The sequence below is a fragment of the Artibeus jamaicensis genome, unplaced genomic scaffold (genome assembly GCF_021234435.1).
Source record: "Artibeus jamaicensis isolate MK-2021 breed Jamaican fruit bat unplaced genomic scaffold, CSHL_Jam_final contig_548, whole genome shotgun sequence".
In the NCBI taxonomy this organism is placed as follows: Eukaryota; Metazoa; Chordata; class Mammalia; order Chiroptera; family Phyllostomidae; genus Artibeus; species Artibeus jamaicensis.
In genome coordinates, this window is record NW_026521883.1 from 20,908,967 (window position 1) to 20,933,822 (window position 24,856).

The 24,856-nt window shown below is 39.4% G+C and overlaps 2 protein-coding genes and 1 non-coding gene across 5 annotated transcripts in view; 2 read left to right on the forward strand and 1 right to left on the reverse strand.

Annotated features, from left to right (window-relative positions):
* Positions 1 to 14,465, forward strand: part of USP50 (ubiquitin specific peptidase 50) — a 41,881-nt gene extending 27,416 nt beyond the window's left edge. The window contains exon 7 of the mRNA XM_037156452.2: positions 13,306 to 14,465. Coding sequence (XP_037012347.1) covers positions 13,306 to 13,497 — 192 coding nt within the window. The 3' untranslated portion in view covers positions 13,498 to 14,465. The remainder of the gene's footprint in view (positions 1 to 13,305) is intronic.
* Positions 14,466 to 14,472: 7 nt separating this feature from the next.
* Positions 14,473 to 24,856, reverse strand: part of USP8 (ubiquitin specific peptidase 8) — a 53,580-nt gene continuing 43,196 nt past the window's right edge. For 2 of the 3 annotated variants that reach the window (XM_037156438.2, XM_053670058.1), the window contains 8 exons: positions 23,255 to 23,332; positions 22,560 to 22,822; positions 20,115 to 20,327; positions 19,467 to 19,677; positions 18,204 to 18,440; positions 17,193 to 17,335; positions 15,547 to 15,679; positions 14,473 to 15,374 (listed from right to left, as the gene is read on the reverse strand). In XM_037156438.2, coding sequence (XP_037012333.2) covers positions 15,210 to 15,374; positions 15,547 to 15,679; positions 17,193 to 17,335; positions 18,204 to 18,440; positions 19,467 to 19,677; positions 20,115 to 20,327; positions 22,560 to 22,822; positions 23,255 to 23,332 — 1,443 coding nt within the window. In that variant the 3' untranslated portion in view covers positions 14,473 to 15,209. The remainder of the gene's footprint in view (positions 15,375 to 15,546; positions 15,680 to 17,192; positions 17,336 to 18,203; positions 18,441 to 19,466; positions 19,678 to 20,114; positions 20,328 to 22,559; positions 22,823 to 23,254; positions 23,333 to 24,856) is intronic. The other variant, XM_053670059.1, reaches the window with a different exon arrangement.
* LOC119057642 (small nucleolar RNA SNORA31) lies at positions 17,792 to 17,921 on the forward strand. The gene has a single exon (XR_005084122.2). It is a non-coding gene; the product is annotated as a small nucleolar RNA SNORA31 (small nucleolar RNA).

Below are 24,856 nucleotides of genomic sequence, written 5' to 3' on the forward strand. Positions count from 1 at the left end.
CCTAGAAAATGTTCCCTGTGCTCTTGAAAGGTATGTGTATTCTGCTGCTTCGGGGTGAAATGCTCTGAAGATATGAATTAAATCCATTTGATCTAGTGTGTCATTTAAAGCCACTGTCTCCTTGTTGATTTTCTGTCAGGAAGATCTTCCACTGAAATCAGCATGGTGTTAAAATCCCCAAGTATGACTGTATTTCTGTCTATCTCTCCCTTTATGTCCATCAAGTTTTGCTTTACATATTTAGATTCTACAATGCTGGGTGTGTAAAAGTTTACTAGGATTCTATCTTCTTGTTGGATTGTTCCCTTCATCATTATGTTGTGTCCTTCTTTGTCTCTTATTATAGCCTTGGGTTTAAAGTGTATTTTGTGGAATGTAAATGCTGCAACTCCAACCTTTTTTCCTTTCCATTTGCATGAAATATCTTTTTCCAACCTTTACTTTTAGTCTGTGTGTATATTTTGATCTGAAATGGGTCTCTTGGAGGCAGCTATATAGGGGTCTTGTTTTCTTATCCATTCAGCTACCTTGTGTCTTTTGGTCTAAACATTTAAGCCATTTACATTTAAGGTGATTACTGATAGACACGTATGTAGTGCCATTTTATTGTTAGACTGCTTTCCTCTGTTTTTCTTTCTTTCTCCTTTTCTTCTTTTTAAAGCAAACTCTAACATTTGTTGCAGTACTGGTTTGTTGTTAACAAGCTCCTTTAGCTTTTTCTTGTCTGGGAAGTTCCTTATTTCTCCTTCATTTTAAATGATAGCCTTGCTGAGTAAGATAGCCTTGGTTGTAGGTCTCTACTTTTCATCACATTGAATATTTCATGCCACTCACTTCTGGCCTGAATGGTCTCTGCTGAGAAATCAGATGACATTCTAAGGTGCTCCCTTGTATGTAACTAGTTGCTTTTCTCGTGCAGCTTTTAGGATTCTCTCCTTGTCTTTTCTTAAAGATATATTTTATTGATTATGCCATTACAGTTGTCCCATTTTCCCCCCTTCATTCCCCTCCACCCTGCACACCCCTCCCCCACCATCCCCCCTTTAGTTTATGTCCACGTGTCACAAGTTCTTTAGATTCTATATTTCCCATACTATTCTTGCCCTCCCCCTATCTATTTTCTACCTACTATCTATGCTATTTATTCTCTGTACCTTCTCCCCCTTCTCCTCCTCCCACTCCCCTGTTGCTAACCCTCTATGTGTTCTTCATTTCTGTGGTTCTGCTCCTGATCTAGCTATCCTCTAAGTTTGTTTTTGTTTTAGGTGTGGTTGTTAATAACTGTGAGTTTGCTGTCCTTTCACTGTTCATCTTTTTTATCTTCTTTTTCTTAGAAAAAGAAAGGACTTAGATAAGTCCCTTTAACATTTCATATAATAAGGGCTTGGTGATGATGAACTCCTTGAATTTGATCCTATCTGAGAAGCACTTTATCTGCCCTTCCATTCTAAATGAAAGTTTTGCTGGATAGAGTAATCTTGGTTGTAGGTCTTTGGATTTCATGACTTGGAATACCTCTTTCCAGCCCCTTCTTGCCTGTAAGGTCTCTTTTGAGAAATCTGCTGACAGTCTGATGGGAACTCCTTTGTAGGTGACTGTCCCCTTATCTCTTGCTGCTTCTAGGATTCTTTCCTTCATTTTAATCTTGGCTAATGTAATTATGATGTGCCTTGGTATGTTTCTTCTTGGGTCCAACTTCTTTGGGACTCTCTGAGCTTCCTGGATTCCCTGGAAATCTATTTGCTTTGCCAGATTGGGGAAGTTCTCCCTTATTATTTGTTCAAATAAGTTTTCCTCTTGTTGCTGTTCCTCTTCCCCTTCTGGTACCCCTATAATTCAGATGTTGGAATGTTTAAAGGTGTCCCGGAAGTTCCTAAGCCTCTCCTCATATTTTTGAATTCTTGTTTCTTCATTATTTTCTGGTTGGTCATCTTTATCCTCCTTCTGGTCCACTCCTTTGATTTGAGTCCCAGTTTCCTTTCCATCACTATTGGTTTCCTGTGCATTTCCCTTCATTTCAATTAGTTTAGCCTCATGTGTTCCTCTAATTTGTGGCTAAAATCAACCAGTTCTGTGAGCATCCTGATCACCAGTGTTTTGAACTATGCATCTGATAGGTTGGCTATTTTTTGGTTGCTTAGAGTTATTGGCTCTGGAGCTTTGAGTTCTTTTTGAGCCATAATGATTTGGTCTGTTCACGCCTGTTACATATGAAGGGCAGAGTCCTAGGTGTTCACTAGGGTGGGTCCACCCAGGTTGCTGGTTTGTGATGCTGTATGTGGGGGTGGGATCAAAGAGGGGCAATAGTGGTCCCTCTGCTGCTTCCCACCGCTGGGGCCTTCACAGTCCGTCTCACTGCTTGCTCCTTCGCCTAGTTTATCTGTGCATGAATGCGTGACCACCATCCGCCCGTAGCCTTGCGCCCTCACTGGGTCACTGGTTGCAACTCCATGCCTGGGACCCGCCAACTGCCACCCATGTGCCTGGGTCAGTCTGGCCAAGTTTTCCTGTGCAACGCCGCTCCGCTAGTCGCTGGCTCCACCCCTCTTACCAGTCTGGCTGAACGGTTCATTGTTATTGGATTTCTGTATAGTTCAATTTTCTGTGTTTTAGTTGTGTGGTTTTTTTTGTTTTGTTTTTTTTACTAAAACTTTGTTGTCTTTAAACTTGGTTGTGTGAGAAGGCACAGTGTTTCCACCTATGCCTCCATCTTGGTCAGAAGTCCCGAAACCCTGCTGCTTTTCACAGCTGGCTTTTATCTGAGTTTTTTCCTACTCTGGTGCTGTAGGCAGGGGAGCCCAGCTTGGGGTTCAGACCCCACACTTCTCAGAGGGAATCCTGGCCACTGAAATATTCCTCTGGAACTTCAGCTGCCTTCTGTGGGAGCCCAGCCAACTCTCTCACTCCTCTTCTGCACTCCTTACCAGTCTCACTGTGGTGAAGTGGTTTCTTCTGTCTGTCCTTATTTGTAAGGCTTCTCTCTAGCTGCTGTTCAGATGGTTCTTCAGGATGATTTCTCCACAATTTAATTGTAATTCCATCTTGGTCCTCAAAAGGAGGTTAGTGTAGCTTCCACTAACTTTTCTGTCACCTTGGATACCTCTCCTACATTTTATTTAGATACTGTTGCAATTACAATGAATACTTCAGCTTCCATACTTGACTTAAAGCCATAAGTTAATTAAGATCATGTACTCTTGTCTCACACAAATGGAAGGATCTTAGAACACTACAATTCTGATGACCTAACCACTATTATTGTCTTTTTTCTCCATGTAATTTATTTATTTAATTAAATTTATTGAAGTGACATTGTTCAATAAGATTATACAGGCTTCAAATGTAAAATTCCATAATACATCATCTGTATATTGCATTGTGTGCCCACCACCCAAGTGAAATGTCCTCTGTTACCATGTATCTGACCCCCCCTTCTTCCTTTACACATCCCGTCTCTCCTTCCCTCTGGTAACCACTATACTCTTGTCTGTGTCTATGAGTTTTGTTTGTTTTCTTCTTTGCTCATTTGTTGCTTTCACTCTTGTATCCCACATATGAGGGAAATCATATGGTTCTTAATTTTTTCTGCGTCACTTATTTTGCTTAGTATGCATGATATTCTAAGGATCCACACATGTTGTCACAAATGGCAGTATTTCATCCTGTTTTATGGCTGTACTTATGTATAGTAGTCTACTATACAATACAGTTAGGCAAAAGTTGACTTTTGGTTGCAAGTATGTGAAACAGAGTTTGTTCTTGTATTGTTTATTTATTATGGTATTATTTATTTGTATTTTAAAAATTATTTCATATTCTTACTTATGATTTTCTTTTAGGTCATGATGGCTAGTAATTGCCCACTCTTGTATTCCCACATCTTTTTTCCACAATCCCCTATTGAAGGACACACCAGTTGCCATGTCTTGGCTACCACGGATAATGCTGCAGTGAACATAGGGGTGCATATAACTTTTAGAATAAATGTTTCAAATTGTTCGAGTACATCCCCAGAAGAGGGGTGGTAGGGCCATATGATAACTATATTCTTAATTCTTTGAGGAGCCTTCCTATTGTTTTCCATAGTGGCTGTATCAGTTTACACTCCCACCAGAGTTGAATGAGGGTTCCTTTTTCTCCATAACCTCTCCACACTTGTTATTACTTGTCATGTTAATTATAGCCATCCTTACAGGTGTGAGGTGTTATCATTGTAGTTTTGATTTGTATTTCTCTAATAGCTAGCGAAGTTCAGTATCTTTTCATGTATCTCTTGGCCATTTATATGTCTTCTTGAGAGAAGTGTTTGTTCAGGTATTCTGCCCATTTTTTAATTGAATTGTTTGTTTGGTGTTGGGTTGTTTGAGTTCTTTATATATTTTGGATATTAGCCCCTGGTTGGAGCTATTGTTTGTAAATATCTTCTCCCAGTCAGTTGGTTGCCTTTTTGTTTTGTTGGTGGTTACTTTTGCTGTGCAGAAACTTTTTAATTTGATATAGTCCCATTCACTTATTTTTGCCTTTACTTCCCTTTCCCTTGGGGTCAAATTCTTAAAATCGTAGGAAGGTCCATAAGTTTAGTTAGTACCTATGTTTCTTCTGTGTACTTTTTCTTTTCGGGTCATATGTTTAGATCTTTGATTCATTTAAGTTTTGTATATGGGAACAAACAGTAGTCTAGTTTTATTCTTTTGCATGTGGTTTTCCAATTTTGCCAGCACCATATTGAAGAGGCTTTGTTTTCTGTATTGTATGTTTTTGGCTCTTTCATCAAAAATTAGTTGCCCATATATGTGTGGGTCTATTTCTGGGCTCTCAATTCTGTCCCATTGATCTGTGTGTCTGTTTTTCTGCCAGAATCATGCAGTTTTGATTATTGTTGCTCTGTAGTGTAATTTGAAGTCAGGGAGCGTGGCAATTCCAGCTACATTCTTTATTCTGCAGATTGCTTTGGCTGTTTGGGATCTTTTGTGTTCCATACAAATCTGATTTTTTTTTTTGTTCTATATAAAAAACGTCACTGGGATTTTGATGGGGATTGCATTAAATCTGTATGTTGCTTTGGGTAATATGGACATTTTAACTGTTGATTATTTCAGCCTATGAACATGGACTAGCTTTTAATTTCATTGTGTCTTTTTGAATCTCTTTAATAATGTTTTTTAGTTTTCAGTATAGAGGTCCTTCACATCCTTTGTTAAGTTTATTTCTAGGTATTGTATTTTTGTTGTAATTGCAAAAGAAATAGTTTTCTTTTTATTTCTTTTTATGAAATTTTATTGTTTGCATATAGGACAACTGTGGATTTTTGTATATTGATTTTGTATTCTGCAAATTAACTGTATTTGTTTGTTGTCTCTAATAGTTTTTTTGGTAGAGTCTTTAGGGTTTTCTATCTAAAGAATCATGTCATCTACAAAAAGTGACAGTTCTGCTCCATTCCCAATTTGGATGCCTTATATTTATTTCTCCTGCTTGCTCTGGCTAGGACTGTGCTGAGTAAGAGTGGTGAGAGCGGACACCCTTGTCTCGTTCCTGAGCATAGAGGGACAAATTTTAGTTTTCACAATTGAGTGTGATATTAGCCGAGAGTTTGTCATATATGGCCTTTGTTGTGGTGAGATACTTTCCTTCTATAACACCATTGTATTGAGTGTTTTAATCATAACTTGATTTTGTATCTTATCAGATTCTTTTGCTGCATCTGTTGCTATGATCATATACAAATGTTGATTTTTATCCTTTGTTATGTTAATGTGGTGTGTTACATTGATCAGTTTGCATATGTTGAACTACCTTGTGCCCCTGAAATGAACACTACTTGATTGTGGTGTATTTTATATATATATATATATATATATATATATATATATATATATATATATATATTTTTTTTTTTTTTTAACAGCACAAATTCTAACTTTATTGCATTTCAAATCGCCATGTGAATCTTAAAATTCTCATCTCTAGGGTCCTCCTGTTTTGGAATGAGCCGGAAGGAACTAGGGCTTGTGTACACTTAGGGGAAGTCAACTAGGGACTCGGATACACGGCAGTCATCATCGTTGCTATTTTTGCAGAAATTTGGAACGAGTTGCTTCTCATAAGTCGCTCTTTAAAATCAGGAGAAATAGCAACAGGGCCGATCTGGAGTGGATCGCCGGACTCACCAAAACTGGCTCGGCCTAAGAGGTAGACCTAGGGGAGGGCAGGCTGGCGAGGGAGTCTGAGGAAGAACCGAGGTTATTACTCAAAGTGGCCCCCACCAAAGACCTCCTGGAAGCTCTCCTCAAACCGGGTATATTTTTTAATATATTGTTTTATTAAATTTGTTAGTATTTTTTTTAGGATTTCTGCATCCATATTCATCAGAGATATTGGTCTATAGTTTTATTTCTTAGTGTTATCATGTGAGGTATTGGTATCAGGGCTATGTTGGCCTCTTAAAATGTGTTAGAAGTACTGCCTCTTCAATTTTTTTTATTTTTAAATATATTTTATTGATTATGCTATTATAGTTGTCCCAATTTTTTTCTCTCCTTTATCACCCTCTGCCCTGCGCCGCTCCCCTCTCCCCACTCCTGCATTCCCCACCTTTTTTTTCATCTCCATGGCTCCTATAAGTTCTTTGGTTTCTTCATTTCCTATACTACGCTTAACCTTCCCCTGTTTAATGTTCTTATTTCCTGTACATTTCGTTCCCATTCTCCCCGTCCCCACTGATACCCCTCCACGTGATCTCCATTTCTGTGATTCTGTTCCTGTTCTAGTTGTTTGCTTCGTTTTTGTTTTTTAGGTTCAGTTGTTGATAGTTGTGACTTTGTCGTCATTTTATTGTTCATAGTTTTTTTTTTTTTGGATTTTATGTATTTATTTTTAGAGATAGAGGAAGGGAGGGAGAAAGAGAGGGAGAGAAACATCAATGTGTGGTTGCCTCCTGTGTGCCCCCCACACAGCCCCCACTGGGATCCTGGCCCACAACCCAGGCCCAGTTGGGAATCTAACCAGCGACCCTTTGCTTTGCAGTCCAGCACTAAATGCACTGAGCCACACCAGCCAGGGATTACTGTTTAAAGTTTTTGATCCTTTTCTATTTCCTAGATAGTCCCTTCAACATTTCATATACTAAGGGGATCGGTGATGATGAAGTCCTTTAACTTAACCTTATCTGGGAAGCACTTTATCTGCCCTTCTATTCTAAACGATAGCTTTGCTAGATAGAGTAATTTTGGTTGTAGGTCTTTACCTTTCATCATTTTGAGTTGTTTGTGCCAATCCAGTCTAGATGGCCTGCAAAGTTTCTGTTGAGAAATCAGCTGACAGTTTCATGGGACCTCCTTTATGTAACTAATCACTTTTCTCTTGCTACTTTTAAGAGTTTTTGTTTGGTCCTGGCCAGCGTAGCTCCATTGGTGGGAGTGGTAGTGTTTTGTACAGCAGTTGGTTGGGGATTTTCTCAGTCAAGACACATACCTAGGCTGTGGGTTCAATCCCTGGTCAGGATGTGCATGGGAGACAACCAGCTGATACTTCTTTCTCACATCTTTCTCTCTCTATCTTTCCCTCCCCTTTCCTCTCTCTCTAAAATCAGTAAACATATTTTAAAAATTTTTTAAAAGATGCTTTAGCTTTAACCTTTGGCATTTGAATTATGATGTGTCTTGGTATGTGCCTCTTTGGGTTCATCTTGTTTAGGAATCTCTGCACTTGCTGGGCTTGTGTGTCCCATTTCCTTCACAAGCTTAGAAAATTTTGTCATTATTTCTTCAAATGGGTTTTCAATCCCTTGCTCTCTCTTCCTCTGGTACCTGTATGATGTTAATGTAGTCATACATTAAACAATCATCATTAAGGGGGCACGGACCAGGGGACCAGGGGACCAATGACCAGGGGACAAGGACAACTCATACAAGGGACACCCTTGGAGCACCCAGCTCGGGTGCACAGGGAGACTATGCCACTGGCTTCACAGGACACCAACTACATAAGGCCACTCCACCAAGACTGGGAGACATAGCAGCTCTACTTAATACATTTAAACAAACACAGGGAGGCAGCTAAAATGAGGAGGCAAACATGTATCAAATGAAAAACAGGAAAAAAAAACTCCAGAGAAAGAACTAAACAAAATGGAGATAAGCAATCTACCAAACACACAGTTCAAAACACTGATTATAAGGATTAAATAAACTCAGGGGAAAAATAGATTTTTCCAGGGCAAAAATAGTCTTCACTGAACTCAGTGAAACTTATAAAACAGAAAAACCATGAAAAGAACCAATCAGAAATGAATACAATAACTAAAATGGAGAGTACATCAGAGGAAATCAACAGCAGCTAAAGCAGAAGACTACATCACTGCTCTGGAAGACAAAATAGCAGAAAAAAAAAACAAATGAAAGAGCAAAATAAAGAATTTTAAAAAATGAGAAGAGTTTAAGGGACCTCTGGGACAACATCAAGCATACCAACATGGGAAGAGGCAAGCAGATTTTACATCCTCCACCATCTTGACTGGGAGTCCAACCTATGTCTTCTGATTGGAACATTTAGTCCATTTTCATTTATTTGTAGGTTATTTGCTTTATTAATTTTCTTGTGGTTGTTTTTGTTCTTCTCTGTTGCTTTCTTCTCTTTATCACTTTCCTTTAGATTCGCTGGTTTTCTTCAGCATTTTGTTAGGGTTCCCTTCTCTTTTGTGTATTTTTTTGAAGGTTTTTGGTTTGTGGATATATATGTATGTGTATATGTATATGTACACACACATCCATCTGGTATATCTATAGTAGTCTACTGTAAGTTAAGTTCAAACGCATTGTTAAAGCGCTACATCTTAGCTCCCCGTAATGCTTTATGTTCTTGATATGATGTTTTATATCTTTTTGTTTTATGTATCCCCTACTTGTAGTTATAGTTAATTTTGCTACTTTTGCCTTTTAACTTTCATAATAGTTTTTAAGTGGTTGACTCACTGTGTTCATTATATATTTGCTTTATGGTGACATTTTTTCTTTCTGGAATTTTCTCATTTATGGTTATGATCTTTTTGGCATAAAGAAGAAACTTTTAACATTTCTTATAGAGCTAGTTCGGTATGGTGGGTCGACTCCTTAGTGTTTGTTTGTCTGGGAAACTCTGGATCTCTCCTTCAATTCTGAATGATAAGCTTGCTGGTAGATTACATGTTCCTGTCTTTCAACACCTTAAGGATTTCTGCCAGTTCTTTCTGGCCTGTAAAGTTTCTGCTGAGAAATCAGCTGCTAACCTTATGGGGTTTCCCTCGTGTGTGACTCAGTTCCATCTTGTTGCCTTCAAAATGTATCTTTATTCTTAACCTTTGTTATTTTAATTACAGCATGTCTTGCTGTGGCCTCTTTGGGTTCGTCTTGTTTGGAGCTCTCTCTGCTTCCTGGGTGTCTGCTTCTTTCCCCAGATTAGGAAAGTATTCAGCCATTATTTCTTCAAATATATTTTCTGCCCCTTTGTCTCTTCTCTTTTTGAAATTCCTAAAGTGGAGTTCTTTGAATTTTTAAAAAAATTTATTTAATTATTGTTCAAGTACAGTTTTCTGTTTTTTACTGCCATCCCAGCCCACCCCCCCAGTGCTCCGCACCTGCCTCTGAATTTTTAAAAGCTGTTTTTCAAGTATAGTTGTCTTCATATTCACCCCCACCCAACTCCCTGCCACACCAATTCCTGCCCTTCTGCCCTTGATCCTGCTCCCTTTGGCTTTGTCCATGTGTCCTTTATACTGTTCCTTGATGACCCTTCACCCATTTTCCCCATCATCCTCCTACCCCTTTGGTTACCATCAGCCTGTTCTTTATTTCGTTGTTTCTTTCAGGCACACTGTTTATCTCCATTTCACTAAGGTTTTTTTCTTGTATCTTCATTTGGGGCAAATTCTTCTGTCTCCCCATTTTGTCTGACGTTCTGTGTTTCTTCCTACGAGTTAAAAGTAGCTCTCTCTCCCGGTCTTGAAACAGTGGCCTGTTGACTGCTGCATGCCTTTGTTCCGTTGTAATGAGGGGGGGTATGTGTGGTACCTGGTGTGCCTCCTAACCAGAGGGAAGGGTTCCAGGCATGGCAGTCTGGTGCACACACGTGCAGTAGCTCCTATTATTCTGGCCGTCCACAGCCAGAATGGAGTCAAGGAAGGGCAGCCTTCTGTGTATGCCCTTCCAAGCTGGGTGGGGCTGCCTGCTGTGCTCAAGCCAGGCCTGAGCAGGGCTTCCCTGAGTGGGACGTGGCAGTGCCCTACTACTTTCACTTCCTCTGGGGCAGGGCAGCTGTGTATGCACCACACTTTGCTACTTTTGCATCTTCTCTGGCCAAGTCAGTCCTGCATGTGCTTAGCAGTGCCCCACTAGTTCCACACTTTCTCCGGATGAGGCATCCCTCTGTGGTCATGCAGCAGTACCCCCATCTTTGCAGTTTATCAGGAGGGGGCAGCTCTGCATGCAGGAACCGCAGCACGCTGCTACTTCTGCACTCGTTCTGGTGGGGGAGCCCAGTGTGCTCCCTGCCATGCAGGGTGGGGGAGGGCGTTGATCTCCAGGTGGAGGAGTCCTGTGCGTGCACTATGGCACCTTGTTTTTCCTGTTGGAATGGCTAGGGATGCACAATAGCAGCCCTGCAGGTGGACCAGAGGATGTGGCTACAACTCCCACCCTCTACCCAAGCATAGGGTAAAGGTAAACAGTGGCAGTCAGTGGTCTCTCAGCTCCGGAGAGCTCTTATGACCCCCCTACCTTCTCTCTGCGTACTCTCATTTCTCCTGCAGAAGCTGTTCAATGGGCCTTCAATTGTCTCTCAGGAGGAGTGGATCTAATATTGGTGTACATTGTGTGTTCTCAGGAGGTGGCAAGCTCAGTGGCCACCATCTTGGACTCGCATCTCTACACTAAATTTTAAATTTGAAAATAGTACATTTTTCATTTCTGAAAGTTCTACTTAGTTCTTTTAAAGTTAACTTTAAAAGTTAACTTCTGCCCCTTGTCTATAATAATTTTAAATGTTCTTCGTAGTCTCCATTTGATAATTCCATTCTCTGAAGCCCTTGGGGTTTAATCTTGGCATCTATTGCCTTCTGACTCTTTCTCATGGTGAATTGTTTCCACGTGTTCTGTAATTTTGAATAGTGAGCTCAAGGTCGCTAGGGTTTTATATATGTGGGTACCCTGTGCAGCCTAAATTATGATGCATCAATCCAGGCATTCTTTTTCCTCCTGCCTGGCACCCACAAATTACTTCTCACACTAGATTCACAGGATTCTCAAACCACAGTATGTGTTAACACATTTCTAGAAATGACTTTTCTGCTCTGTAGTCCACAGCCTAAGCTAAGACAAGCACTAAAAGATGGGACTTCGCCCCTCCCTAATTTATCCTTTTACTGAGGGTGATTCTCTAGAGTCCTGGCTATGTGTGTGGACCTCAGTCCAACCCCTCACCTCGAGGGGACCTAAGCCTTTACCTCCTGTCCTTGTGTGATCTTTAAAACTGAAGCATCCTGGTTACGGACACCAGAAGTTATCTTCACTCTGAGGCAGTCACAGCGTCAACCACACATCATGCTACTTATTTCCTGTGGTTCTGGCCCCTGGGGTTTACTCTTACTGAAAAATCTTTAAAGTCAGCCATACAGGTCAAAGGGTATTTACCCTGTTTTATCTAGCATTCCTTAGTTTTACAACTAAGGCTCTCAGGTTAATTATCTCCCATAATTCCTGGAAATGGAAGTCTTTTTAAGTACTTGACCATATTCTTTTTTTTACACTAAATCATCAAAACTGAATACTATACTCCAGTTCTGTCTGATCACTTCAGAACATTAGTTCATTGTCTGGGCACCACTTATCCACCAGATATTTTCTTTTTTCATTCAAATTATATCACACTATTATGGGCACCATTTTATAAATAAGGAAACTGAAGCATGTCAACTTAAGGTCACGTGGCAAGAACCAGGACGAGGTCTTTTCATAGTCAGTTTTGGAATATTTCTCTAACAGGGGTGTCCAACCTTTTGGCGTCTCTGGGCCACACTGGAAGAAGAGTTGTCTTGGGCCACAATTCAATACACCGTGACATGTAATCACAAAAAGATCTTGTTTTAAGTAAATTTACGATTTTGTGCTGAGCCGCATTCACGGCCATCCTGGGCTGCAGGTGGCCTGCAGGCCACAGGTTGGACAACGCTGCCAGGGCCGAGGAGATGAAGGTCTAGGGAACACTTAGTAAGTTCCTGCTGTGAGCTCGCCCTGCGATAGGAGATACCTGACAATGGCTATGAGACCAATCTTATTACCCCATTTAAACAGATGGGGGAATTAAAGCTCAGAGTGGTTAAATAACTTCCTTAAGGTCCTTATCAGCAGACCTGAATTCAGTCAAAACTGGCTACAAAAAATATTTTTTTCCTTTAACACCAGGGCTCAGCAACTTACTCTGTAAAAGGCCAGGCAGCACATGTTTTAGGCTTTGCAGGCTGTACGGTCTCTCCTGCAGCTGTTTTCCTATTGTTGTAAAAAAGCAGCCAGTGAGAAACAAGAGAATGAATGAGCATGGCTGTGTTCTCATAAAACTTTATTTAAGGACACTGAAATCTAAGTTTCATAGGCTCTTCACATGTCACAAAATAATCTTTTGATTTTTTTCAACCATACAAAAATATAGAATGCATTCTCAACTCACAGGCCATACAAAACGAGCAGCAGGCTGGATGCGGCCCGTGGCCACAGTCTGCCAGCCCCTGCTCTGCACTCTGCCACCGCCTGGGAAGGGCAGCTTCCAGTGCCTCCGGGTCAGTGAAGACAGGGAAGAAGGGACAGGTTCTTGGGGGGGGGGGGGGGGGGTTGCCGCACGCCCTCGCACCGTATGGCAGCAACCTGCAGCTGTAGTGATGTCTGGTTCCAATGTCACATGTCTTTTTTCACGCCTATTTTAGCCCATCTTCAAAGTTATACTATAAGCTCACTTAGGAAAGATGACTATCTTATTTTTTAATTTCATTTGATGTTTAATAGTCTACGTATATATAATAAGTGCTCAGTATTAACTGGTAAGTATCAGTCAAGTGCTATCCTATTTCATTCAGATTCTAGTAAGTAGTCAATGGGTACAATATATAAGAAGTTCAGTAAAATGAGAAACAATATAGGTCAAGCTAGATGTATGATTCAATTGAACACAATTACCATTTCCTTTCAATTTAGTGTAAGGGACACTTATGAAGAGTATTTCTCGCTCCCCACATCAGATGACCTGCATGAGAATACTGAGCCTGCCCTCCTTCCTCCCTAGAACCACTTTGGCGATCTGGACGGTGGCCACTACACTGCTTTCTGCAAGAACTCAGTGACCCAAGCCTGGTTCAGCTTTGACGATACACGAGTCAGTGAGATTCCAGATACTTCGGTTCAAACTGCTACAGCCTATCTCCTGTTTTATAGCTGCCAGCCCTTTTCTATACCTATAGAAAGATGCATGAGCTAGGAAAGTGGTGTTTCCTGAAAGTTGCAAAACAAGCAATCAGAAACTAGCACTTAAGTTTTGCTTTATTAAATTCTTGCAACTTACTTGCATCAGTGTTATTTTTCCTTCTGGCATATGTGCAACCTTATATAAGTAAGCCTATAGCCAAGAAGGTGGGTCCTTGCACGTTGAAAAAGGCAGAATGAGCATAACGCAATGCTAATGGCCAAGGGCTTAGAAAAGTGCTACAGGTTACATAGTAAATTCAAGCTTCAAAATTCAATGTTTATTAGGGTAGATTTTTATCAAAGTATCTCATAATTATATATATGTGCATAGATATATCCCACAAATTATTTCCCAAAGATACGTAATGGAACAAAAATAACTTTTGTCCAAGTGGCTCTGTGAGCTAAGAATGTGACTGAAAACTATCTAACTGGATAATTTAGCCAAGAAGCTATGTCTCTTAGACTAACTGCTGAACATGATAAGCTGTCAACTTCGGTATTCCAAACCCCTCCTTTCATCTTCTGCTTGAGCGTCCCCCAGTGGTGACACCTTTCAGAAGCGCCCTTGGAGTGTTTTCACCGAGTTCATGTGAAGCAACTGAGTCTCCGAGGTAAAGGATAAACCCTAAGCTCCTCTACTTCTTTTAATATAACGCTTTGTGAAGATGTGGTTCCTACTGCAGTTCATTTCGCAGTCACGCCTCACTCCTAGTCCTTTTTACCTTAACCACAAGGTTTCTACTACCCTCGACAGAATGACTCTCAGTCCTGTTTCTTACTGTGACTCCCGACTCTGAGAACCGTAAGTGCTACATGCAGTCCGGGTAGAGTTGAAGGAAAAGTGGGATTGAGTCCTGATGCCAACAGGGTAAGCAAATGAAATTTTAAGTCACTAGTGGAATAAAGTGTGTGTGCGTGTGCGCATAAAACCTACAGTTCTACTGTCCTATATTTGATCATACAAATTAAAGACAGAACACGTACAGTATTTTAAATTATTTTTCTCATTAGGATTTTAATGTTAAGTGTAAATGAAAATTCTCATTTTAAAAAATTAAAGAAAAGTTTCCATTTATTTTTTTTAGAATAAAGATTCAGTGCACAAATACAGCCCAAAGCCGAAAGAAAAATAGCTTTGCCCTGTCATTTCCCTAAGAAAGCACTGCAGTTACTCAGAATAGGCCTAAAGAAAAAAATAAGAGGAATCCTTTGAGTTCTAGGTTTCACAAAAGGACCACATATTATGCTATGTGTGCATCGATCTGATGTGCAAGTGTGCAATAAATATATACACGTACATTCCTATCTGCTTTACGTCATTCTAGGGTATTCACAGATCAAGCTGAGAATCAGAGAGGTGAAAGGCCGTAACAGTGAGAATGAAAGGAAAGGATATGTGATTTTTAGATGAACAGAATAATAATGCTTAGCTAGTTAATTATTTCAATTTTGGAGCAAACTCAAAACGTTTTGAAATAAGTGGTACCTCTAAGAAGTGTTTACTGCAATACTTGTTAAATGTTACTAGTCAGTGTTTTGATAATAGCACTGACCTGGAATATATGGTAACAGTAACATAGCTCTCACGGTCTTAGAATTCCTCTAAATGGCCAGCTATAGCTACCCGGTATCTTTACAAGCATTTTCAGAGTTGTATAGCTCAGCCTTTTAAAAGATAACTAGCTCATAATCTACTTCTTCTTACGTGGCTACTTCAGTTGCTCATGGTCCCAAAGAAGTATAAAAGAGGATGTAAGCTGCTGAAGATTTCACAGAAGAAACGGAGATATCAGAAACTTCGTGGTCGTCAAATTTAAACCACCGCTGTCTTGCTGCATTTTTACAATACGCAGTGTAGTGGCCTCCGTCCAGACCACCGTAGTGGTTCTGTGCCAAACAAAACAGAAAATCAATTCAAATTGAGTTTAAAATATGTCAATAGTAATTTCAAAGCTTATGTTGTTCTTCCTTTCTTTCCTCTGAGATAAGGACCCATTTGAAACTTACTATTTTTAGTCTGTTTTGAGAGAAAAGATATTCGGTTTAATGACATACTTACTGAAACAGAAAACAAGTTGTATTTCTTCACATTATTCTTTGGACCAATAACGTACTGGGACAAATCAAGATTTTCTAACGGGAAGTCCACAGATGTCTGCAGCTTCTGTTTCCACCTTCCGTCGTAGGAAAAGCTGTGGAGCCAAGCACCACAGCAATTACGGGACCGATCAGAGACACCAGAATGAACCCTAACTCGTTTATTAACCATCTACATTTTCAGCCAGGACCATGGGAGCCATTTCAGTCACACACCCAGAATTTTAATGGTGGAGAGACCTCTTAAAAACATTGGGTTTCACTGCCATTTTACAAGTGAGGAATCTGAGGTGCACGCGTACCGAGTGGCTTCCCAAAATCAAACCGCTGGAGTGGTTGAGACAGGACCACACCTTGGTCCTTTAACCCCTGGACTGGCTAGACCTGTTAGATGCATCCTCTGTCAAAGTACCAAGTTCTGAAAACCAACGTTTATGATGCCAGTCACTACAAAAGTACAGAGGAAGCACTGGAGGAGAGTTGCTCAAATTTAAGCTTGCACTTTCGGGGAAACGAGAGCTTGAAAACGCAAGCTTGAAAACGCAAGCATGGAGACGAGTGACTGAAACAATGTCATTCCGTTACCCTGGAATTACTCTGCTCCTCGAATACCAAAATACTGGTGTTTTGGTTGGTGTAATATGGTTATTTCAGAATTATTTTTAAAAATCTGAATTCTGAACCTTTTATATTTTTAGATACTCTCTTAAGAGTAGCACACAGCATTAAAAACTTCCACAGAACAAATGTGTAATTGTTTCTGTAGTGTTCACCTCCACTATCCTCAAGAAGAAAAGGACAACTGATAGAACAAATTTTGTTAGAAAATTTACACAATGGCAATTTGAACTAGTCAATGTTAAAATTAACATGGCTGCCTAAGAATCTCCAGTACAAGATGAAACAAAAATTATAGCTCTCAATAAAAAGACGGAATCTTCTTTTTAAAAGTTTTTCAAAAAAAAAAAAAGACTCAGATACCACTCCACACATGGATTACATAAAAGCAGAAAAATCACAGCAAAAGACCCAACACGCATTTCACAACCCCCGCCCTTTGCTCCTGCTACTACAACACGCCTGATGTTCTTCACGGGCTGGAACAGTTTGCACAAAACTACGCCTGCACTCAACAATATCGTCCTTAAAATTTTACTTTTAAAATAATGCTTTAAACAATCATATTTCATTTTCAGCATAAGATGAAATCTTTTTTATGTTTAGTTCAGTGTTTGAGAATTTTTTACCTGCTAATGTGTTAGAGTTACACTGTATAACATTTTAATATATTTTTTGATGTTTTGTGATGACTTACAATTTTTATATTAGAAATGGCATAACTCGGTTTCACTGACTTTTTAAAGACAGAATTACATTACTTTTTAAAGACAGAAAGACTGGTGCTGTCATTTTGCTCTGTTACTGCAAACACTAAGCTGAACTGGAGTCTCATTATTTCTGCCCTATTTCCCTGGAGATATCCTAACCAGTAAAGCTTCCTTGATTGCACATCCTTAGTAGGCAGTGCCACACGTGACCCAGAAGGAAGGATGTAGAGTCCCTTCATCTAAACTGTACTAAGCAAGTAGAAAAATTCTTGCCCTTTACCGTTTCAGATGCACCAAAAGCACAGGCGGCAACTTCCAGATTTCTATCTTTTTCAGAGAATCCCTTCGGGCTCTGCAATGACTGCAGTAAAATCTGTTATTATCTGTGAGTTTTTCTTCTTTGGAAAATAACCTAAGGCAATCCTGGAAGGCAGAGAGAAGCAGTAGATACTCATGATTCATTCCTTCAACACAGAGCCATTAGGCATCTATTCATAAGTTACTCTGCCTGGCGCAAAGGACACAACAGTAACTAGCACAAAAACCATTCTCGCCCTGGCAGAGTTCGTGATCTGGTGAGGAACGCAGAGCGAGTCCGAAATGGCACCGGAGTGTGGCGAGTGCACCTATGGTGACGGGAGAAGCACTGTGTCTCCCGAGGGCACACACCTCTACCTGGGGGCCCAAGGAAGCCTTGGTGGAAGCAATGGCATCCTCAGGAAGTTAGCATGAAAGGATCAACAAGCGATCTACACCGCACTGCTGGGGTGTGGAAAACAAAATATTTGATATCCCCACATAAAGCAAATTGTTATGAAAAGCATACCTAAACTAGAGTCAACATACAATTTCCAAGTTCACTTAAAAAACTTCTTCATTTTGTATCCACTGACAGACCTTGAACAATCTAACACTGTTCTTCTGGTTTGCACTGGGATGGGAAAGAAAAAAATCCCTGTGCTTTCTGTCTGTGTGTGTGGCAGCCCAGATTGAATAGCAGACTACATTTGTGGGGGGAAAAACTTCTTCAGAATACAAACTTTCTAAAAAACCCATTACTTAGCAACTCTGAAAGCATAGTTAATAAGAAACTTTTGTATCTTTAAAAAAAATGCTGGTTTGGGGAATTTTTTTTTGTCTACACAGGTCTAATTAAAACAATTTATGTGTGATTTTTACCTGTAAAATGTTTATAGGGGTAAACAACAGAAATTGCTGAAAAAAGTGTATCTCTATTTGTGTATAAACAGCATTTTTATTCCACAAATCATTTCCTCTGTTATAAACGTACCTGTAATGTACATTTACTTGTGGATGCTAGTGGTAGAGACAAGTACATGAAGGCCTCAAATGTCCTAGACTTTCTGTGACAGGTGAGGCACTGTACTGTGGATTTGAATTGACCCTGAAAAAGTGCAACAATAATAGATTCATTGAGCTGCCTGTGTTTCTGCCAAGCATATTCTGCTGCTTTAAAGTCATCAAGATGATCATTATTTTCTTCTTTATGCCTCTTCCGATTATCGGCCTGGAAATAAGATTTTTTAAACTCTGTATTAATATCTCAAAGTCAGCATTTAAATATAAAATTGAAAAATATACTAAATACAGACAGTTTGCAGATTCAGAAACACTTCAGATTCTTTTCATAAAGGCGTTTTAATATCATTAAATACTACATAATTCTAGCCAAAAAAGCCTCCTAAGAAACCAAAACCTCATTTTATCAAAAGGGTACAACTTAGGGGAATTGCTTAATAAATTTTTATTTAAAAAGATAAGACATGCCACAGGCAGTTCCAACTAGACAGACATGATTTTGTTGTTCTAGTCTCAGGGATGGACACACACTAAATACATATTCACGTACATACACGTGTGTGTGTATTCTCAGTGGAAGACCTCAAAGGCATGCAAAAGAGGGGGAAGCCTGGTGCTAAAAAGCCTCCGTAGTACTTAAACAGTCATTTATGTAGAGATACATGACTCAATGTGGTTACATGGAGTAATTCTTATTTCAGGAAAAAAATATAAGAAGATAAAATACATGTAGATTATGCTAAGTATACATATAATATATAAACATAACAGGAAGTTCAGGCTGTCTATAGCTAATCTTTTCTAAAATCCTGTTTCCTTTCATATACATGTAGATCACAAACACAGTATCTCCAACAACTGTTTTAACACTGATAAAATATAGTCATACTTGGTAACATTTTGGTGAGTAAATACAAATCCTATATGCTTCGTTTTAAATACCAGACCTATCAGATTAGTGTTTTATAGCTCCACACCTTAGTACAAAGTCACTAGACATAAACAAACACCAACCATAATTTTAAATCACTGTAAAAATGATCACACACCTGGCTGGGTAGCTCAGTTGGGTGGAGTGTGGTCCTGATATACCAACAGTACCAGTTTGCGCCACAGTCAGGGTACATACGATCAATATTTAAAAACTAATAAATATACCACTATTTTACAAAATGATTACAGTGCTGAGCAATGCTAAAGAGTCTTAACAATTTTTAAAAATCAAATTTCTTACTTTATTTAGATCTTCGTGCAGACCATCCATTAGGAATAGAAGCAGCTCTTGTGAATCTTGCTGGCTGTACCCTGCAAACTGGTCATTGATCTTCCCAATGGTGATTTTAAAGTCTTTCGGACTGATATACCTGTACTGTCCTGTCCACAGTGCTTTCATGATTATGCCAAATTCTTCTGCCACTTCGCCTTTATGCCCCAACAGATTTGACCTTGGCAAATAAAGGTACAAAAGCAATATAGGAATTGTAAAAAGTCAAGGACAGTGGATTCTCGATGTCAACATTAAACTATGGACATACTACACCCCTACGCTACGATGCTTATTCATGGGTTTACTACCTGGGACTCTACCAAACCCTACTCCGATTACACTCCCCCACCGCGCTTCCTTTTGATGCCAACCCTGCACTCTCTCTCTGTCACCAACCGGCCCCAGTTTGCGGCAGTAAGGTCCTTGCACTGCTCCTTTCCTGTCTGTCCTTTACCAATCAGGCTTTTCTCTACATCTTAAGAAAAATGTAGTTACACTACAGTTTTAGTGTAGTAAAAGTATTTTTGCCTTTCCTAATCTGACTTCTCTGGAAGGAGCTGGATAGTTACATCACCCTTTTAACATTATATTGCAAAAGGTAAGAAATTTCTTTACCTGTTAATATCATCCTGGTAACAGTTTCGGTTGAAGTAATCAGCCAAATGTGGAGCATTACATAGGCACTGCAGTATTGAGTTCATGTAACAAGTATTTCCTAAATTACGAAGTCCAGTGAGAGCTGGTCCAGATCCTCCAAACACAGGATTGAGGTTTCGAATCTGAGAAGCAGAAAGCCTTGTGATCTCAGCTTTAGGGTAGCATGTGGGCCTGAGAAAGAAAAAGTGTGCAAGATGTTTTAGAATACACAGCAAGTGAAAATAAAGTTCAAATTACAAATGGCAACAAACTCCAGCATGTGTACCGTAGTACACAGTAGTAAACTTGTAAAGTGTTAATAAGTTGACTCATAAGTTACTAGGTCTTACAGAACATTTAGTATCTACATGACATATTCTGTGACCTTCCCAAGAAACAGATACCTTTAACCTGTTATGCGGGTCCATGGTTCTTACAGACATCGTAAGATAGGTTCTCTGCCTTCTCATGAACAGGTAGAGGCCTTAAGTAAAGAAGGCTCTTTCAAACTCCTTTAAATGATCCTGGTAAGTTTAGTATTACCAAGTGTCAAACTCAACAGAATGCCAAAAAAGGGATTATTTTTATACACACACAGGGGTGGGGGCAAAAGTAGGTTTACAGCTCATATGGAAAATAGTACGTAAGTAAATAATAATACAAGAATAGAAACTCTTGTATTATATAAAAACTCTTGCGTTTTGCATAGTCACAACTGTAAACCCACTTTTGCCCACTCCTGTATACTACTGTGGAGCAGATCAAAGGAGGCAGGAAGTTATTTGGATACTATTCCCTGAAGTCAAGAGCACTGGTGACGAATATGCCATAGGTGGTTATGGATATTTAAAATTTTAAGAAATCCAGCTCCTCACTTACATCAGTCACAATCCTAGAGAGAGAAGGGAAGGAGACGGAGAGGGGCGGAAACGTCTATGTGAAAGAGAAACAGGCCGGCTGCCTCTCATATGCACCTCGACCAGGGACTGAACCCGCAACCCAGGAATGTGCCCTGACTGGGAATTTGCTCTGTGGGATGATGCCCAGCCGACTAAGCCACACCAGTCAGGGCTGAACTATATTGCAGTTGGCTTTTTTTTTCCACACGTGTCCAGGTGTTTGCACCCATGAACATGAACTCTTTCTCTGTTCAATGTATATAAAAATACATAAACTGCATATGTGATACTTTTTAAAAGTGTCAAATTAACAAATTTTGTTAAGAATGATGATGCAAGAAGGAATTAAATCTCACCAGTTTTAATAGGAAGCCCTAAAATCTGTAACTAGATTTATTGATTAAAGAAAAAAAACTCCACATAATTCCCTAATTGGCAGGGTAAATTCTCAGAAGTAATATGTATCAACTACATTTTGGGGAAATATTACCAGACAGTCCAAAAAGATTGCCTAGCTGAAGTTCCTTGGCCGTCAAGAGGATGTACATTATAAACAGGAAAACAAGCCACTGCCATTAACAGTCACACCTCACTACTCACTTGCTGGCTTCAAAACTTGTCAAACCCTATACTTGTCGCATTTTGAGGAGAAAAAAATGTTTTAGCGTTCAGCAATTGCTCGGGACTTGCCGTACTTGCTAGAACTTGCATGAGTGACGATGCCGCCCCACAAGAGAAAATGCTTCATTGTTCTCAACTTATCGGTTACGGCACTAATCACAAGTTCCTGAATGAATTAATGACAAGTACTGAGGTACTGCTGTACTGACACTTCCAACCATTCCCCTCCCCGAAAAGGTCAAGTTTAGAAGTGGTAAGTGGACTTAAAAATTTTCACCTCAAAACCCTATCAGTCACGAGCCAGAGCCATTTGAGAATTCAAAAAGGGATAAAGTCACAAACACATTTAAATGAAATACTGTTTGGGGAAACTTACATGGACCTACTGATCACTACATGTAAAGAGAATAGCAGAAGTGCAGTGAAGGAAAGGGGAACAGAGTAAGGATCAGGATCTGATACACAGTACAATGCTTGTTATTTTAATGCTATGTACGTTTGCCCCCCTATTAATGGCTAACTCAAAAAAAGTTTAGAATTTGAGAGCTGCACTAAGGCAAACTCAACAAGCCTATAAATTATGGTCCTCAAAGGGAGATTTACGAAGTTTGTGAAAAGTTCTAGGTAGTCTATGGCACACTGTCTTAAAACATAGTAACATGTATACCTTTATATCTACATTAATACTTATGATAGTCTTCTCTGACATACTTAAGTTAGCACTTGGGAGAAAAACCAAGGACATTTTAATCCAGTGATTTCTTTTTCCCTCTCTGGTAAATAACAATGGCTGGTGTAGCCACCCGCAGAAATTTCTGACTCCCTGACATAAATAAGCTGGTATGTTTAGAGTAACTTCAAATATAGCAGATTATTCTAATTTTAGGAATTAGGACTAACGTACTTGTTTTCCCGGTTAACTGGTGGAGTAGGTGTTGGCTTCCTCTTCTCCTCCTCCTGTATGGCCTGGGTTATATCTGGGGAGGAGTAGGAGCGCTTCAGTTTGGACGGCTCCCTGTCCCGCTCAGCTGGAACCTGTGGCTTGGCTTTGTGAGTTGGAGGGGTGGACGGAGGTGCAGGCGACGGAGCCATTTCCGGTGGATACATGTGAACAGTGTTGGAGGGTGAATGATAATAACGAAAAGTTCCAGTGATCGGATCAAGAAACTTGGTTGGAAAAACAAGAAACAAAAAACAGGTCAAAACCCCCCCCTCAAAACAATGACCATTACATGTACAAAAAACTCACTCAAAAGTATTCCACTGCTAAATTAGCTTTTGGATTGACATCATTTGAATAAAATGGTGATAATGAATTCTGTAATTAAACTTCCAAAGGATTTAAGGTTTTAAAGTAATACATTGTTTCTAAATGGCAAATGCCAGGGATGCTTACATATTACAGCCAGCATCCCAGACTGGATATTCAGAAATCTAACCTGCTGTGGTTAGGGAAATGAGCTATGTCCTCTATAATAAGAAACAGAACTGACTGTATTGCAGAAGATGTAGAATACAAAAACAAAACAAAAAACCCTCTTTTTAAAAAAATAACACAATGATCATGTTACTTATTTCTGTGCTAATTTTGAGTTTTACCTTGACCCAGCCTAAAGGCAGTCCTGGTACGATCCTCCCCATTTCTTCACTTCGTGCTCTCGTCAAAGGTTCTCGAGCCTAATTTAATATAAGAAAAAAACCTGATTTTTCAATTAAATTTTGTCATATACAAACTTAAGCCACTTGTACCAGAGAACCAAAAGCCTGTGTTGGCTATCCTTACTTTTTTACAACAAGCTCAAACATGAAGAATTATATATCTACTTTCTCACAGCCCAACTATCATAGGAAGGGGAAGAGGAACTGTCTGTGCACAAGCCTATAATGACAGCAGTCTTCAAAAGTTTCCTAAAAGGACAAAACAAAGATAATTCTACTTCTAGTATCAACCCTGAAGGAATGAAAACATTATTTCCAGACAATACTTGTATGCAAATGTTCACAGCAGCACTGTTCCCAACAGCCCAAAGCAGAAGCAACCCAAATGTCTATCAATGGATGAATAAAACGTGGTACACCCACCCGAGGGAATACTGCTTGGCAATGCAAAGGAATAAACTACAGGTTTATGTGCTACAACAGAGATGAATCTCAAAAAATTGTGCTGGATGAAAAAAGACATATACAAAAGACTTTACACACACACCCCCCCCTATATAAATTATATATATAAAATATAAAATTATTCCATTTATACAAAATGCCCAGGAGCTGTATCTATGGAGAGTGGATGGTTGCTGGGGTCTGAGGGTAGGAAGAGGGAGTGACTACAACTGGCACAGAGATCTTTTTGGTGTGATGGCAATGTTCTATAATTAGATTGAATGAATAACTGTTTCACAACTCTGAACTGAAATCACTGAATTGTACTCTAAACTGGGTTTTATGGTATGCATATTATACTTAAATAAAGCTCTTAAAACAAAGGCAGAGATGTTTCATAAAAGGCCTAAATATTTAAAAAATTGTTATAAAAATACACAGAAAATTTACCATCTTACCCATTTTTAAGAGTAGTTACGTGGCATGAGTATACTCACACTGTTGTGCCACTGATCTCCAGAACTCTCATCTCGCCAAACCGAAATTCTGTGCCCACCCCCTCCATCCTGACACCCTGCCAATCACCACTCTAATTCCTGCCTTCATGGATTGGACAGCTCCTGGTATACTACGTAAATGGAATCATAGTTTTCATCCTTTAGTGACTGGCTTATGTCACTTAGCGTAACGTCCTCAAAGTTCATCCATGTTGTACCATGTGTCAGAATTTCCTTACTTTTGAAGTAACAATAACTACCACAAATACCAGACAATGTGGAAAAAAGAAAAAAGAATTTCCTTCCTTTTTAAGGCTGAGCAATACTCCGTTGTTTGTAGACACCACATCTGTCTATACATTCATCTGTTGATGGATGGATCTGCTTCATATTTTGTCAATGCTGTGAGTAATACTGCTATAAAAATCAACGTATAAATAGCTCTTCGAGGCCCTGCTTTCAATTCCTTTGGGTATACATCCAGAAGTGGTATTACTGGATCATATAATAAAACCTATTTTTTAATTTCATTAAATGCATAGTATATGCATTTTATAAAATAAATAGGAAGCATAAAATCATGTAAAAACAAACACAAATC